The sequence below is a fragment of the Lemur catta genome, chromosome 2 (assembly GCF_020740605.2).
Source record: "Lemur catta isolate mLemCat1 chromosome 2, mLemCat1.pri, whole genome shotgun sequence".
Classification (NCBI taxonomy): domain Eukaryota; kingdom Metazoa; phylum Chordata; class Mammalia; order Primates; family Lemuridae; genus Lemur; species Lemur catta.
The window spans coordinates 143078564-143097733 of record NC_059129.1 but is presented as its reverse complement, the minus strand read 5'-3'; the positions used below and the strand labels follow the sequence as shown (position 1 = coordinate 143097733).

Below are 19170 nucleotides of genomic sequence, written 5' to 3'. Positions count from 1 at the left end.
CAGGGTGACAGAGTCTCAAAAAAAAAAAAAAATTATTATTTAAATATGCCTCCTTCCCAGGATCCACAGGTCTTTACAATCTTCTAAAATTTCCCGCTATGTATTCTCAGAACTACCTCCAAGAAGAAAAGAAAAAAGGCATTCCTTTACCAAGTAATTTCAGAAAATGCTCACTTAAACCCAGTAGTTACTCTTCTTTACCACAGATCATGGATACTTAATAGATCAATATATGCTGAATTCACAAAAGGAGTATGCAGCACTGCTTGGACTACAGAACCCTTCTATTCTCAGATTATCCAGGGAGGCCAGTATTCCATGGAATACACTTTGCAAACACTTCCCTGAAGTCTCCCTCAGTTCAGATTTAAATTAGCAGACCTTCCTTCTCTCCCTTCCAACCTAAGATTGCAGTCTTTTAAGTCATTACAACAAAAGCAAAGGGGGAGAATGGAGAAAAGGCGGCATACTGGCAAAAACCATGCCATACCATATACACCAGAATATACTACCAACTCATCTTTAGAGCTCAGACTCATCAGCTCTAGAATTCACACTCACTGATCCAGATGTACCTCTTCCTCCCTGCACCCAATATACAGAAAAGAACTAAAACAAATGGCTTCATATTAGTTAAGCAAAATTCAAATGTACTATGAAACAAAAGAATAAAACACTTCAAATAAAATTTAGGCAATTAGATACTCCTCCATCACCAAAAGAGCAAGAGAGTCAAAGTCAAGAAAAAAGATCTGAAACTGAAGGTAAGAGAAAAACACCAGCAAGCATAACAATCTATCACATTAACATATCACACTATAATTTAACGCCCATATAAGGCTAGAGGTAAGAAAACCTGGACTAAAAACAGACATATGAAAGCAGATAAAAGAAAAAAAAACAAAACACTAAGAGTAAGGCACAAAAGGAAAAGCCTTAAATGGGTCTCTCTCATCATCAACAGGACAGAATCTAAACTCCAGGCATTTAAACCTTTCTCCAATAGAAATACTTTTAGTCCCCTACTCAAAATGTTCTCACATTCAAGAATACTGTTCTGTTTCCTGTGTCTATAATACCACTCCCTTATCTTTTCTCCACTTAAATCTATCTGTCCTTCAAGAGCCAGGTGAAATTTTACCTATTCAACCTGAAACATTCTATAACCTCCCCATCCTAAACCAATCTCTTTAGCAACAATCTTTAGTCCTTTTGGTATATTTATACTACTTCATATTTCTTTTATTTTCATATTATCTTTCCAATTACACAGATAACTTGAAGACAAGGAATGAATCTGAAGCTGTAGTATATCCCTCATAACATCTCACACATAGTACACAGCCAAATATTTGTCAATAGAATCAAAAATTTCAATTAAGTACGTGAAATCATTAAAAACTAGCATGTGAAATACACAACTGTGACATTATTTGAAAACTACATGTTGCATCATAATAATCACTTTCTATTGCAGTGCAGCATAAAATGCTGATTTTAGATTAACCGCATTGCAAAAGTAGGAGTTTGGTATTCGTAGTACCCAGTTACAATAGTTAGTAAGTTAAGGTTTTTTAAGAAGTGAGCAATGAACTTCTGAAACTATCTGATGTTATCATTACACACACCTCCTGAAAGCAAAGTGACATATCCAATATATTATAATACACCTCAATAACATGAAAAATGCTATCATAAAAATTATTCTTGCAAGGAATATGAAATGGCAAGGGAAAATACTTATGATGTAATTAAATTTTTTTTAAAAAAGTGTAATCTCAATGTTGTTATATTCATAAACGGGGAGGGAGTGAAGACTAGAAGGAAATTCGCCAAAACACTAAGAGTGATTATCAGTCAATTATGGGTACTTTCACCTTCTTTTTTTTTTTTTTCCAAGACAAGGTCTCACTCTGTTGCCCCAGCTAGAGTGCAGTGGTGTCATCATACCTCACTGTAACCTCGAACTCCAGGGCTCAAGAGACAGACCCTTTTGCCTCAGCCTCCCAAAGTTCTAAGATTACAGGTGTGAGCCACCACACCTGGCCTACTTTTCAACTGACACATTTCCCCCCATAAAATAAAGAATATTCTTTATAATAAGAATAAATGTGTCCAGTCCTATATAACACAGTTTTTGATGATTACTGAGAGAAGGAAATTCAAGCTTCTCATAAACTCTCAAACGACTGTAAGAAACAAAAACGTATACACAAAATTGGTCATCTCCTGAAAAGTAATAATTCCTATTAAAGTTCAAAGATAATGTCCTATGATATCTCTGTGCCCTCACCACCAGCTCTCCCAGAATTAAAAGAGGCTATAAACCATGCTACCGCCAAAAATGAATTGAAAATGTTTGGATCTTCAATTCTCTGCATTTAGAAATAACAGAAAAGAAAATAAGAGTTTAGGGGGAATGCAAGTAAAATGCAAGTTATTATCAGTTCTACAAAAAACTCTTCCTCCCTGTTCTCTACATAGAACAAAAAAGATATATCTCTCATATGTAAAGTTCAGTTTCAAGTAATTGAAGGAAAAAAGGTATTTTACAATTGCTTTAGCAGTTTAAAAAAGCTCAATATAACTGGAAAAACATAATTTAAATACATGACTTATCAACAAAAACCCATACTTCCAAACCATATCTAAGAAAGAACTTAAATGAACAATACCTTCAACTGCAAGGCATATTTAAAAGCAAAACATACAATATTTACCTAAGTAAAAAAACTGACAAGGAATGCTATAATGCTATAAACTATAATAAAAAGAGATTAGATTATCTTTTTACTGCTGATAATTTTTATTACTACAATAAAATTATGACGCCCAAAAGAACTTTCTCTTCATATAATAGTAAACTATGACACATTTTTTTTCTGACTTACATGAGTAAACAGAAATCAATTATCTGGTTAAAGACTTTAGAATTACAAAGACAATATACAAATGATAGCTCTCAATATATGTAACTTAGTCCCCCACCAAAATAACAACTCTTCAAACAACTAAGCTGTAAAGGCAGAAACTATTTCAGAAAATTTCTGCACTCAATCCAATGTCTTAATCCAATTATATTTAATATAGTCAACATACCAACAGATGGTTTTTTAAAAAGTTACTTAAGAAATTATCGTAACTATTCACATGCCACCCAAAATATTAAATTCAATAACTGCTATTTGTCATATTCCTGAGCAAATCTTTCCTTACAATTTAAAGGAGAATATTTTTCTATTCTGGCAAAAGTGTTATTTCTCAATACATTTTAATCACTAAATGATCTCTTTTGTGTACTAATATCCCCATCTGCTGGAACAAAAGTTTCTTACTATTAAAAGCTCTTAATGACAAAAAGTTTGCAGTAGAGATTTTGCAACTACTTAGAAATACAATGTTGATGTTTAATTTTTACCTAGAAATTTCTCTATCTTGGAGGACTTTAAAAGCTTAAAGAGCTATACGTTCTTTTGCCAATATTATTCAAAAGAATTCACTAAATTAAAACATTTTGCCTGTTATTTTCCTCTTCTTTTCGTACCTTTCATGCTCAAGATACAAAATGGTTGTCTAAACAAAACCATCTCCTTTTAAGTTAGCTATCTTTCCAGATCATACGTCCATAAAACATATGCATATATACACATACACATCCCTGTTTTAAAAATATATGCATATTTTCCTCAAATTTCTCCAGAGCAAATGATAAAAGCCAATAGAACCAGAGAGTACAACAACAAAAGAACTTAGCCAGTCAGTAATAACATCAAAAAATCAAAACCAAGATTTGGTAAAAATAAAAACTGACTATACACAAAATTAGACCCAAAATGAATGAAGAAAACTGTAATCAATTAAAACAATGGGTCACTGGCTTTACCTATAATTTGCAATATGTCTAAAATGGCTAAAAAAATTTTAAATATATTCAGTAGTTTTACTGTTACTAGCAGTATTTTTTGAAAGTGTTGTCTTTATGTTGTAGAATAAAGCAAATAGGTAATTATGTCACTGTCAAAAACCACATTAGTCTGGTGTTGGCAGGGGAAAAAGACATGACTATAACAGTAATTAAAATTCAACTGAACATACAAATATGAACTAATGAATTTTTAAAATCAATATTGTCTACCTGTCCATAGAAAATGTCCTGGAAGTAATCTCATCCTAACAGCAGTGAACACATTTAGCACCAAAACTCAAGTCTCTAATACCATTCCCACTGAAAAGAACCTTAGAGAAACGGCCAAATCTAGCTGTGGGGTAGAGAAAGCATAAGAGGAGCTAGGGGCACCACACTGCCCCAGAAAGCAAGGAAGAGTTCAAAAGATAGGGGAGCCAGTTTAATCATCACTGGCCAAAGTCGTGACAATCTGAACATCAAAATTAATTACAGTTGACTTAAATACACAAAGTCTATGAAATCCATGATCCCATAATGAAAAAAAAAAAAAGAAAAATTCACTGGTCCCCATCTGGAGCAGCTAGAATACCAACACTTTACTTTGGGAACCAACTGATAATAAGAATAAGCATCTATCTGGCTTTCCCATTAACAACTTACTTCAAATATAAGTATAGTTCTTGATGGTGACAGAAAGCTCTACCTTTCAAAGAATGCCAAATAATAACTAAAAAAAGAATGGTGGAATTAAAAAATCATCATGTTGCAAGTCCTAATGAAACTCATTTAGTCAAGGATAAGCAACTGGTTAAAACCATGGTGTGAATGGTTGGTGAGGCAACCTTAGGTATAGTGTCTGTTTAACTTCTGGTACCAGGAGAAAAAAAAACTTTACAGTAGAAGGATCCATTTACTACCACTCTAATCCAGGTATCAATCTTAGCTTCACTAATGGTGAAACCAGTTACTGTATCTCCCAATATGACACTACATAAAACACACAGCAGCACCTATGACTGATGTACTCTAGCCAAAGATGCTGTACTTGGACCTATTATACCTTTAGATCTAACTTCCAACGTACTAGATACAAAAGGTACAAAGGAACAAGCACAAGGAAGTTAAACCAGTGTCATAATAAAAGAGATGGTTCTAGATTTCAAAAACTAAAGTCATAACAACCAGATTCAATGAGTGATACTGAGTAACATTCTGGTTCGGACAACCCAGCTATATAGAATATTTGAGGGACAACTACAGAAATCTAATATGGACTGGTTATTATGTGTAGGATTAACCCACCTTGTTCAGTGTGATGTCACAATGTAGGAAAAATATTAATTTTTAAAGAGATACACACATATTTAGGGATGGAATATCAAGATATCTCTAATGTACTTAAAATAAACAAAAATAAATATGATTAAATAAAAGCAAGTAAAATGGACAATGACTGCAGTAAAATTCTCAGAAAGTCTGCATTGTACATGCATGCTAAACCATTCAGATTTAACACATCAGTGAGACTGGGACAAAATTTTCTCCAAGTCAGACTAATTCAAGAATTCCTAAGATTCTCACAAACCAAGATTTTATTCAATTCTCTTTATGAAAGCTCAATTCTAAGTAAACAAAAATTGGGGTGACAGCTAAACAAATGAGCCCTCACATGTTCTAATACTTCAGGATGAATACACTAACTTGCAAGTAAAGAAAAAGAAAAATCTGTGTATGTTTGTTACTAGTTAAAACACACTAAAAAAAAACCTCTGAAGAATCTGAAATACAGAAAGCTCAAAATATAAATTTTATTAATGTTGTTTTGAGAAAAATATAACTATTCACAAAAATTTTCCTAAAGGGTAACCATATACAATAGCTTAACTCTTCACACTCCATCAAACATGTACTTCCTTAAAATCCATGTATCTTACACACTCTTGTTAGTTTACTCATTTAGAGTTCATTATGATAGCCTTACATGATTCCCTACAACCTTCAGAATAAAATTCAAACTATGTATTCTGGCCTTCAAGGCCTACCACAATCTAGCCCTAACACGGTCTCTCTCCAGTTTTCTTTAATTCCTGCTACTCTCCATGCATTTGCCATTCCAAGCAACTTAATCTGTATGATTTCCTGAACAAGTCTTTCAGTCTTCCGTCACCTTGTTGCCGGCAATGCTGTACTTCGTCCTCCCTTGGAACGTCTTCCACTTTCCCATTCACCTCATTAAATCCTACCAACTATCAATACCAACTCAGGTACCACTTCTCAAAAAAACCCTTACTAGATAGTTCAGCTCAAAGTGACTTTTCTTCTGAACTACCAGAGTGCTAGTAGTGAGTGAGTTTCACGCACATAAAAACTAGCAACACCCACATGGATAAATTACTTTCTCCCTTTTTCATTTCTCATTATCTATAAGCTGCTTTGCTTACCTGATTGTTCATCCTATCACAAACAACCTGAAAATGTTGACAGAAATTAAATGATGATGCTACTTTACAGTATGAGTTCTTCTGCATACGATACCCCTCAGTCTCAGAATACATGGATTTGAAGTTGGCAGGGCAGTTGATGATTCCACTTGCAGATGAAGAAGCTGAGGTTCAAAAAGGTTAGAGATCTTGTCCAAGATCACCAAAGTAATTAGTTAGCTGCAGAGTTATGATTAGATCCCAGCTCTGTAGTCAAAAGAACTCTTCCCACTTCACCACATGGTCTCATTAGCATATGCTGACACACTCATTTTCATCTTTACACTGGCTCACGCATGTGCATGCACACACATGCAGAATTAACACTTGAATACCTGTCATGACAACAGGGATATCACCCAAGCATGGTGGTAGCAGCAAGAATAGAAAATTAGATACACAATTTCAGAGTAATTTTTATTTGTCCTGGGTTTGAAAATTGTGTTTTTTCTTAAAAAAAATTATTCACCTGCCATGTAACAACTACATCAGAGGGATATAGCAAACAACTGTGGCTTATGTTTAATTCCTTTGAATATACATGAAATGAGCAATCATCCTCCAGATGCTGGCACCAGGAATGTGCTGTAGTAGTCACTTAGTGCGGCACCATTTCCACCAATTCATAAGTAATCATCTACCTCTAGCTGTCACTCTGACTGTCACTCTTTGGCTGTCTACCTGATAAATCATTGGGCTATTCATCCCATGCTCATCTAAAACTGATACACGTATACGTTTCTGACTTCAATGACTTATCAATGTTACAATTTTATACTAAATCTTCCAATCAGAAACGTTTCCTCTTGAGGAGTAAAAATAATGACAGTAATAACAGCAACACTATTAAATACACACCGGATTTATTTGTGTCACATCATTTAAAGAACTGAGGTTCTATCCTTTGGCTACCAAGAAATAAGCAAATGAGTTGAAATCCTCTAAAAATGTCTGTACTTTCTCACTTTTAGTTTCTTAATTATCACAAAATTTTTATCATTAAAAGATACCTCTCAACTCTCAGGTCCCCTGCAGCTCTAAAACAATCCTCTGATACTATTTTAATTTTCCCTACCAATGCAAGACATCCACATCCAAGAAGAAATATTCATTTCTCCTCATTTTTCTTATACATTTCTTTAAATACTGTTTGTAAGACAATTTTGAGACCCCATCCCAGGAAATTATGACATTGAGAGTTTATGAAAAAAGCCTTCAAATTTAAAAATTGCAAGTTTTTCTATGCATTTTCCAAGTTCTACTCTTAAAATGTAACAAAGATGTAACACATATTTTTTGCTGTTTGGTTTTTTCTAAGTATTTCAAACAATAAAATTAGCTTTAAAGCCAAGGGCTCCCCAATAATTTGCTACTGACCAGGTGATCATGCCCTGTCTTTATAATGACCTGTCCTACACTCAAAAGCAAAAGCAGGGTGCTTATTTCAGACCTGCTACCTTTTCAATCCTGGGACCAACTAGACATTTAATTATTTAGAAAACCATTCTCATCTGGAACCTCACCAGCACCCACTCTCAAAGATTTCAAGGCCAACTCACATCTACTATCTCCCTTTATAGACATGAATGTCTACACACATCCCCACACCCACTCACATGCCCTTTTCTTATTTTGTGGCCATAACATGGAACCACTTTATGGATTTAACTGCACTGTGATGTTTTTTTCTAACACTTGAAAATCTTTGAAAGGATCCATGACAACCCCACCTGACAAATTCTGCTTACCATAAATAATGTGATAGAAATGTTACAGTGAATTGATTCATTTCACCAGCCTCAAAATTTAGTTCTGTAAAACATATAGGTTAGAATCAATAATATACAAAGCAACATTATGATAATAAACAAATTTTTTTATTTTTTTAGGATTGCTGGGTTTTCAGAGTTTTTGCTTCAAGAAATTGAAGAAATGACAAAAAAAGTATAGTCCTTTGCTTGCTAATTACAGAAATTCTGGATAAATCACTTATCTTCTGAAATCTAATTTTTTAAAAATTCATCACAGATTTTCAAACATTGTTACTGCAGAGTAATAGATTCCTTTTAGAAATAGAAGAGTTAAGTTTCAGTTACCTGAAAATTTCAACTTATTAGTCTTCCCAGTAATGGCACTGTTTCAAATTAGCTTAAAGATAAATCTGTGTTTAAAAATTGCTATGTGTGTTAAATCACAATCTGCCACATACAATTATATTCAGCTTTCTTCTTAACTAAAACCATTCAGATAGTCCTTGTTTATTCTGAACACACCAAAGTAGCACTTAGGAACAAGGAATCTTTCCTACTGTACTTTATTTAGAGTATAAAACCTATATACATTGACTTTTATAGGTAATTGGGGAAAAAGTTTACCTATGCAATTCCAAAAGGGCCAAAACTTTCAAGAGCTGAGGTTGAGTACTGGTAGATTGTCTCTGCTTATGGATTGATATACTTTGGTATAAGGACAGGCTAGAAATCATATTGCTTAAGTGAAACAATTTTATCTTTCTAATTCTCATTCATACCAATGACATTAAAGTGAAATTAAGATTAAGCACCTGGACAGCAAGTACTATAAATAATATTTCTTAAATGTCATTTTTAAGAAAAAAATATACATACCTTTTTCTATAAACATCTAAAACTATCACCATTATACAACTGCTTAATTTTTTAAAGATTTGAGACAATGTTTATGTCACCTCTATATTTTCATTTAAAAAATTCATGTGCACATCTCCTATTTCAGAGAAACTAGAAATCAAACCAAGATATACTTCAACAAACACCTGAGAGTATATATGCCAGGCTCTGAGGTGGGCACCTTCAAGGAACTAATTCTAACAAGGCAGACAAATACAAAACAGGTAATAATACTACAATGTTAACTATGATAATAACTACATAGAAAGTAGTATCTAACAGACTGGGGTACTTAAGAACAAATTTCTTAACAGTCACACTAACATGCCAAACTGTTTTTTGCTTTTCTATTAAGTCAAAATAAAAGTGTAAAAATCTCACTTGGACATCAAATAATTTAGCTATTTTGGGCCCCAAAACTGAAATGCTAATTTTTATAAGTGGTGTAAGTATTCCCTAAAATTTCTCATTAACGGGAAAAAATAGATTATTGCACTTAAAATTAACACTGAACTGTCTTAACGTGAAATAAAGCAGGGGTCGGAGAAAATAATAAAGTGCTGTCAATCAGGTAAATAAAAAACCGGTATATAACTCTAATTCTGGCCTGCTAACATGGGCCCACTACCTACCTTCCATCCTTTAGCCTTAAAATAGATCTTTAGATATTTTCATAACAATTGACATATGAATAGCAGAAAGTTGCTCAGTGGGCTATCTTTAATTTATCAACAAATAAAGCCCAACAATGTCACAGCATTTTTCATCTCCAACAAAGAGGAAGTTTTGCTTACAACTGCACCATCAAACAAATATATTAGCTACACAGAATTTCTCAAGTAAATTAAAGTGTAGTTCCAGTAAGTTTTAAAAAAAGGCTGTCCCTAAGATCACACTAGTATAATTAATTCCCTTAATACCAAAACAAAACAAAAAAAGAAAAGTCCTCACATGTCTAAGTATACTGGTCTCAAAAAAGGAGCATCTGAATTATGCTTCAGTGAAGGCCAGGTAAAAGGAGGGGATTATTACTTCACTTCTTTGGAAAAATGACTAATTTTAATCAGCTCCAGCACCGTAACAGTGACCAGTAAGGCAATACAAACAGAAATATAAAGTGCACAAAGCATTTAAGAAGTCAAATTACCTTGTTTTAACTTGATATTCTCAAAGTCATTTAAGAAAAGGTGTCCATACCAAATATGCTAGCGAAATGTAATTAGCAAAGAGACTTACTTTATTAACATTAATTGCTGTAGCCTCAAAAATACAACTTTTATTATAAAACATGTGAACTAGAGAAAGTTTACAAAGGAATCATCACCTTCCAACTACAGGGGAGTTAGGCTTTAAAACTAGAGAATGACTGCTGAAAAAGTAATCCACAATACGACACAAATGATCATTTCCATTATTGGCATATATAGCTGGTGACACCTCCTGGATAAGAAAAAAAAGTAATAGAAATGACTGATTATAAATATCACCTTCCTTCTTATTACAACTAATTCAAAGAGCTTGTGTACAAAAGCAAAATCTTAGCTCCTAAAGAACAAATTCATTATTTCACCTTATGTAAAATCTGTTTGTCACAGATATCGATTACTGTCAATGACTGCTTCTTCACACAAATAGAAAACATAAAATTGTAAGAAACCTATATAGCAACAGTCCCCTCATTACCAACAGCCATATAATTTTTTAGCCAAAGCTTTTGCAAATGAACAAAGTTTCTCAAAAAAAAAAAAAAAATTAAACGTCGGAAAACTAAAGGTATGATACATTCAATAATGAATGCATAATAAATAGCAATAAACATTAACATGGAAAAATGTTGACTAGTAAAGCAAGTTTTAACTTAAAATATTTTTGCTAACATTCTTATGGGAGAGGCAGCAGGCAAAGTGAGAAACTAAGTTGAGGTCAAAAGAAAATTTATTATAAAAACAAAAAGCCATCAGAAAATGGAAACGTATTTTTCAAATCAGTAATGCAGCATCTAATCTGCTCACTTTTTCTGTGTCACACACTAATTTTTCTGATATCAATAATGAAAAAACTTCGACTGTCCTTCCTCACAAACTATATGTTTTTAATTCTTGGATCAGCAGCTTTAAGGACCACCCCCCAAAAAAACAAAAACACAAAATCTGATTTTAAAATACCTAGTTTTCCACCTCCCCCTCATTTGGAATTTTTAAGTCAAATTAATTTTATTCTTCACCTTTCTCAATTCTAAATTCAAAATTTTATAAAAGCGTAACTTGCACTTAACTATTGTTATTAGGTTTCATTTTCATGACAAAAGAAAGTCTTTCTTTAAAAAAAATCTTTTGTGTTCTAACTGCTCTTTCCAAAGGATGGTCTCAGGGTTCACTTGAAAACTTCTCTCAGAGCAGTTTAAGACCTAGGCTTCATCTGTAATCCTATAATCACCTCTATCTTCAATAAAAGATTCCAAAATGAAGTTATGTCCTTTATGTGACTGGCCCAACCCAGAATTTATTCAGGACTTTAAAAAGCAACCACGTTCAAGATACTTACAAGGAAAGAATGACAACCCTCCGCCTCCCCAACCCTGCCCAAACAAAAACAGACAGTAAAACAAAAAGATTGTCCATAGTCAAGATCTAGACTAAAGGTTAACTTGGTAAGCAATTAAAATGCTCATTCTAAAGCATTCAAGTTTTAATCAACTACGAAAACCTCTCATACTTAATTACCAAATTTATAAGTAGTCAAAAATTCTCAAACTGACAAATTTGTAAAGCTTATTATTTGAAAAACATTTTAAAATAAAACTGGTGAAATCTCATTCAAAATTTCTAAATATCAGAAGACACATCTATTCTAAGTACAACATGCTAACTTCATTAAACTAATCACGGGAAAAAAATTTACAGTTTTTCAGCTAAGCATCATGGGCAAACGAAAATGTAATTCCTGACCACAAACAGAAGTCACGATTAATTTGTTTCAGACAATGACAGGCCACAAAGGGGTAATACCAACTAGCCAAACTTCACAATTAAATCATGCAGCAAGAAAAAATGTGATGCACTTCACAAACCAGTATTTTCCTTAAGTCAAATTAAGTTTGTAATAAGGCTAACAATTACAGGAAGCAGCTTAATCCACACTAAGGAATAGTCCTTTTTCCTGCATGTTTGTACTGGTCTGATAAAAAACAAACTTCCTAGTCATTATGCTGCCCATTTTTAAACCATTAGCTACCATACAAAAGCAATCTTTATGCTAGGGAGTTGAAAACACTGAAACTGAAGATAGACTAAGATGAGAAATGGAGTAAACCATCTTAAAAGGGAAAACAAATCTTACGGAGAAGATATCATTCTAAATAAACTATTGGTCTCCTACGTTTAAAACTCAAATGGTTACTATTTCCAACCAAAGAGAAATAAACCTTTGTTCGAAATAATGACAGAATTGAAATTTCTATACTTGAAAGACTAAAAATTATTAAAGCAAAAAGTTAGAAACCTGTTAACAAGGAATCACTCTAAATTTAAAGATTTTAGATTAACATAAAAGCACAAGTGAAAAGCCTTTTATAACTAATCATGAAACTCAAATTATTTAGGTTTTTTAAAAGTACACATAAGGTGAAGATATTTCCAAACTTTTTATATTCTTCTACGCTCTTTGACTGAATTCAACATTTTAAGAATGCAATCTAATTTCAATTTAATTAACCCTAAATATTGTCCGGGCCTATTTTCATTTTAATGTCTGTAAGGGATTTCTTCTAAACAAATGCACTTTAAGAAAAAAAAAACTTTCAACAGAAATTGTTACTAACACTACTAAAACTTTAACCAAAATACGCCAAAGAGAAAATAACAGCACATTATTTTTTAAATGTGATAAAGTGCCAATATTTTTAAAGAAAGTGTTTTCAGTGTTAGCAAACACTTTTACAGACAAACAATGACAAATCAAATGATCTATGTAAGTTTCGACTAAATTTAATATAGGTCAGATTACTGAGTATATTACACATTTCATTCCAAACATTTCCATGGTTAAAAATAATAACTGGCGCCCCTTAGCGCCCATGGTTGGAAATACTCAGTTTAAGAGTTCCAGCAATTTTTTTTTTTGACATTCCAGAAAGTTTTCTGCCTCCACAATCTTTCAAATGCCAACACAAATAAGAAAAGCAGAACCCCTTAAAGAGACAGCTCAAGTTTTCTCTGGAGCAATCTGAAATTAACAGATTTTTTGTTCCAATAGCGGAAAACGTCCACTTTAATATGGGTTACTTAGCTACGCTTAACATATGTAAGCAAAATGACGAAAAAGCAGTAATAAATAAGTTTTTTACTTTAAAACTGTTTCTGTAACTTTTAAGACAACAAAAGCTCCTGTGATTTTTGTTTAACCATCTTTTTATCTTGGAGATATTTCCGGTCTTTTGTTCTTTAGTGACATTCCAACTCCCTAAGCTTCAGACTCCTTTTCCCCAGTTCTATTTTTAAAAATCTCGAAATTCTTGTGAAAAATCTAAAATCCACCGTTCATCTCTTCAACCTACAGTTTTCAATTTCCTTCAAACAATCCTCTGGCGATACCTCTGAACAGAGTAAAGAAACTCCTTGCAATTCGGTTTTCAAAATAGACGTTTTTGTTGGTCATTTTTTTCTGTAGGCGTCCACACAAACCCACGGAGCTACCAGAAATTAATATTCCAGGTTATTGCTAGAAGAACTTCTTAAAAAAATTCCAGAATTGGCCAACATTAATCTTCTTGTCATTCTTCGCTCCCCACAGCACTTCACCGACGAAGCTTTTTGCCAACTTTTGCTCAATTTTATTTCGCCCTCTGAATCGTCTCGATTCCCCTTCCTACGAGCCAAGGCGGCTGCGTCCCAGAAGCAAACCCTCCGCCCAAGTTCTTTCAAACTCGGGATTACGTTTAGATCTGTCATCGCGGTATTTCGTACTCCAACCGCCCCCCCCCCCGACACACACACAGAAAAAAGTGAAGTTAAACTCCTAACAGTTCTCGCTTCCCCAAACAAAAGGACAAAAAGTAATTTTCGCTGTCATTTTGTCGTCACCTTCGGCTACATCAGCATTACTTTCGATCTCCTACGGATTTCTTTCAATTAACAAGCCCCACGCTGACTTCAACTTGAGTATTTATTTACGAGCCACACGAACTACAGAACACAAAACCCCACTAAATGCTTTCGTTTGGGAATCCCACAAAGTCCTCAGGAGAGGCGGGCTCCCAAATGGAAGGCTTCGCAGATCCGCGCTGAGAGCGGGCTCGGAGGCCGCGCGGGGGCTGGGGACACGCGTGTCCTCTAGGCCGGCGGCGCGGCCCGGGCCCTGCTCTCAGGGAGGTCCGCTCGGGGAGGACCACCCAGCCTGAACCGGCCCCTCTCGATTTTCGGAAACGTAACCGTGAAAACTAGCGGGGCCGGAGGGCTTGCCCTGAAGCCTTCCCCAGGGCACAAACTTGGGCGCCAGCGGCGCGGGGTCCCAGCCGAGCGGGCGGGGGGGCGTCCGGCCCCTGCGGGTCCGCCCCGGCCCGCCCGCCGCGAGCCGGGCCCGGCGCCTCTTTTGTGAGCCCTCCTCCCGGCCTCCCCGTCCCCCCGGCGCGCGGTCCCGCCCGGCCGTGACCTTCCCTCCCTCCCCACCATCCCGGACCGGGAAAGGGGGCCGCCCCCGGCGGGGTTCGGGGGCTGGGGCCCGAGAGCCGGCTCACCTTCGTCCAGCAGCCGCTCGAGGTGGTTGAAGATCCCGCAGAAGTTGGGCAGGCTGCTCATGAGCTTCTTGTCGTTCATCAGCTGCATCAGGTAATCTGGGGTGGGCTTCGGTTTCTCCTTCGTTTCCATTTCCCCGACCATATTCCAGGCTCCGCAGCTCACTCCGCCCGCCGCCGCCGCCGCCGCCGCCGCCGGAGAGGAGGGAGGGGCGGGGGCGAGCCCCGGCCGCCGGCCGCTCGGGACTCGGCGTCCCACTCCGCGACGGCTCCCGCTCCGGCTCCCGCGCCGAGCCCCGGGGCGGCCGGCACCGCGCGCTCGCCCGCCCCCCGCAGGCACTTTCAGCCCGGGCCCGACGCGCTCCCGGCGCCGCCGCTCCTCGGCCGCCGGCTCGGCGCGTCCCTCACGAGGCCGGCGGGCGGGAGGCGGGTCTCGGCGGGCCGAGTGCGGGCGCGGGCCGCTGGCGCCGGACGAGGAGGAGCCGGGGCCGCCGCTCCTTCAGATGGTCGCGCCCGCTCAGCGCCGCCGCCGCCTGTGCCGCGGGCTCGGGGTCTCTCTGGGCTGGTCCCCGCCGCGGCGCCTCTGCCGCTGCCGCCGCGCTCTGACTGCGCTCCTCCTCTTCCTCCTCCTCCTTCTCCTCCTCCTCCTCCTCACTCACTTGGCGGCGGAGTTCGCCTCAGTTCAGGCGGCGCTGCCAGCGGCGGCGGCAGCAGCGGCGGCGGCGGCGGGGGGAGGGGCGCGGCGCGGGGAGGGCCGGGGGCGGGCGGCGGGCGGGGCCGCGCAGGGCGGCCGTTAGCGGGGCCCAGCCGGCGCGCTCCCGCTGCCCGCCGCCGCCCCCCGGCGCGGACCGCCGCCGTGCTCTGTCCCTCCCTCGGGCTGGCCGGGCGGCCTGCGGGTCCGGGCGGTGGGGGCGTGACGGGAGGCCGCGCTCGGCGAGCCCGGGCCTCGGCGCCGGGACGGGGTCTCCACCCGTGCGGGCGAGACCCCGGGGGGGGGTGGGTGTGGGCTGCGGAGTCGACAGACGGCGAGGGGGCGGGGAGGGGTGCGGGCGGCCGTGCTTTCCACGGGGCGGCCGGCCGCCCCCCGCGCTCCCGCCGCCGTGGGCCGCAGGCGTGGTCCGGGTGGCGCGTTAGGCGAGAGGAATTCCAGCGGGACGCACCGCGACGGTGCTGCGCTCGCCGCCGCCCGACTCCTCCGCCTCTCTTCCCGTTACTATAGTTTTTTTTTTTTTTTAATAAACCTCTCACCCACCCTCTCCGTCACCCCTAGAAAATAATTTTTTTTAACGTCCTGTTGCTTCACGGGGGACTTTCGGGGTGGGCATCACGTGGCCAGACACGTAGCCGTGGGTCTGGAGAGCGCGTGCGCGCGTCGAGGCCGGTGACCACGCCCCTTCCGAGGGTCGCTCCGCCCCCGCCGGGCCCCGCGAGCGCGCGGTGGGGGAGGGGGCCTGGAGCGCGCCTGCGTGGGGCGGGGGCGGCAGCCGCCTTGGGGCTGGGCCGGGCGGTTCGGGCCCGAGCCCTGGCCTCTCGCTCGCGGTGCGGGGGGCGGGGGTCTCTAGGCCGTTAGCGCAGGCCGTCGGACCCGCCGCGGCGCCCGTCTCCGAGCACAGCCAAGTCCTGGGTCGGCGGCGGCGCGCTGCTGGGGCGAGGGCAGCGCAGCGGAGGAGTTCGGGGCTCCAGAGCCAGGGGCGGCGGCGCTCGCCTCCGCAGGACTCTGCACGGGGCGCCCGGCCGGGCGCTCCGACTCCTGCTCGCTCCCTGAGGAGCCACGCGTGACGGTCCCTCCGCCGTCTCCGTAGTTCCCTTCGGTTTTTGTGACTTGCTGGGATGCTGGCAAGCAACACAGCAGAAAGAAACCACACATTGCCGGGCGGGCGGCCCCCGCAGCTGCGCGCACACACGCGTGCGCACCCGCCGAGCGCAGGGAGCGTCCGCCGACGGCCGCGCGGGTGGCGCCTTTAGGGGCAGGGGGTGTCTGCTGCACCATCCCGTTATTCTGGAAGTGAATTACAATTAGAGATGAACACGGCGGTTTACTCAGCAACGAGGGGAACGGAACGTAAACGGTGTTTGGAATGTTTCGCTTCGTGGTGGCATCAGTATTCTTTGATAGAATGAGGCTGCAGTGTGAAATACAGAGGAAGTACATAGTTTGGAAAGCAAACGTCAACATGTATTTTTACAGACAAAATAGTAGGCAAGAGGTTTTTCCATGCAGTATGATGGATTGCAAATATTTAGATTTGTTTGGGAGAGTTTTCTGAGCTGCTGCAATGAAGTCCTGTTTGATTTACAGAAGTTGTCACTAAGTCTGCATGTGCGCTTTATTGCAAGTCATTTATAACATATTCAATTAATGTAGATAAAATTAATGTAAAATTGACCGTGATGAGGGTATTTGTGGCTGATATTTTCTGTTCATCATGTCTTACTGTGTTTTAAATGTGAACTTCAGTGATTTTAATTGTAAAATTTTGCTTCACACAAATTCTGAGGCGCACTTGTAAGTTTGAGTTGTATTGAAGGTACTAAAGGAATCTCAAACAAATACTCCGAGTGGCCAGTAGCTTCTGGCCTTTTCATTTAAAGAATACAAAAGTTCATTTTTAAAATTAAGTTACTTTGATAGAGGAAATGGTATTGCCTTGATAGAGAAAGTTTAATACATCTAACTCTCAAAATATTTTAAATTCTCCAACAACTATAGCTGTTTATAGAGCCATAGAATATCCACCTACCTAAATATCTGTAAAAATGAATTGTACAAATGCAGGAAATAGTAAATCAAAAGCTGTTGTCTCTTTCAATAATGTAAAGTAGGCTTCCTCAGTACCTAGAAAAATGCTAGTTTTAAAGTTGAATTATTCATTTGACCAGTTAGTATAAAAGATGCAGTCCTCCTCCTTAATTTGCTCACTTGTTTATTAAGCTCCTAGGTCCTGTGCTAAATGCTTTACCTATATACCTCATTTAATCATCAACCTTGTGGCTTAGGTTATACTGTCATCCTCATTTTACATAACTGGAAACCCAAGGAGAAAAAGGTTAAATAACTCACCTAAGACTATAGCTAGTGAGTCTTGAGTCTGAGATTCAAATCCAGTTCTATTTTATTCTAAAACCCATGTTCTTTGTTCTTTTACTGACCCTATCCAATGAAACAGGTTGAACCCTATGACAATATTCCACCATTTTTGGCCCATAGAAACTACCATTTCATAAGGCTCAACCACTTATGATTTAGTTGAACCAGATTAAAGAACAATAATAGGTAATACTCATTTCCTATGTGTTAAGTCTCTTATGGTTATAGCATTTGATAACACAATATTAGGTAATAAAAGGTAATATTAATATATTACCTTTTCAAATATATGTAGATGACTTCTCTGCTCGCAGTTCTTCAATGGTTTCCTCTCTCAGAAAAAAAAAAAATTCTGAGGAGCCCACCAAGGCCCGTGAGCCTAAATATGTGGCCCCTTGCACATATCTGACCTTACGTCCTTGCTCTCCGCCCCCTGCTCACTTGGCTCCAACCCACTGGAATCCCTCTGGATCCTTAAACAGTCCAAGCAAGCTTTCCTATTCCAGGACTGTGCACTTGATGTATCCTCTCCTTAGAAAGCTTTTCCCCAGGCATCTGCAAGGCCTGCTCCCACACTTCCTCAGGTCTTAACAGAGAAGGCTTCCCTTGACACCTTGTGTAAAATAGTGCATGCATGTACACACACTCCTCCTCCATTCTATCTACTCACCTCCCCCTTTTAATTCTTTTCATAGCATTTATTTCCACCTGACATGTTATGATGTCTATGGGTCAGTTTGTTTGCCACCTCCCACTATACCATAAGCTCCATAAGAATAAGGACTTGACTTTCTTCTATTTGGGAATTCCCAACATCTAGAACAGCATATAGTAGGCACTTATTAAATATGTGTTCAGAAAGAAGTACTAAGTACTTGTTATTTACCAGGAACTCTACAAACCTCTTACCTACATTGTTTTCATCCTTACAGCAAACATTTTAGGTAGGCATGAATAGCCATATTTCAGAGATGAGATGGCTGATGCTTAAGAGTGGCAAGTAGCTAGTGAAGGCAGAACTGGGTCCATACAAGGTAATGCCTCTCATTGGAGACAACTGACCTATCTCCTAGTAGCCACAGTATCCCTTGCTTTTCTCTCACAATCCTGCCTCAGACATTCTAGTTGTATATTATAGCATTAATTACCCAACATATGACAAATGCAGTGAGGACTACAAAAATTTTGGGGGATACATGGCTTACCTTAAAAAATCTCAAGTTACTGTGGAAAGACTGTTTAATTACATTATTACAAAAATATCTTAATCTAGTATTCAAAATAAGTTACAACATAACACTGAATATGTATATGGA

At 39.3% G+C, this 19170-nt stretch overlaps 1 protein-coding gene across 6 annotated transcripts in view; it reads right to left on the bottom strand.

Annotated features, from left to right (window-relative positions):
- QKI (QKI, KH domain containing RNA binding) overlaps positions 1 to 15475 on the bottom strand; it is a 146616-nt gene extending 131141 nt beyond the window's left edge. For all 6 annotated transcript variants that reach the window (XM_045544708.1, XM_045544709.1, XM_045544710.1 and 3 more), the window contains exon 1: positions 14770 to 15475. In XM_045544708.1, the coding sequence (XP_045400664.1) occupies positions 14770 to 14911 (142 nt within the window). In that variant the 5' untranslated portion in view covers positions 14912 to 15475. The remainder of the gene's footprint in view (positions 1 to 14769) is intronic.
- Positions 15476 to 19170: the final 3695 nt, after the last annotated feature.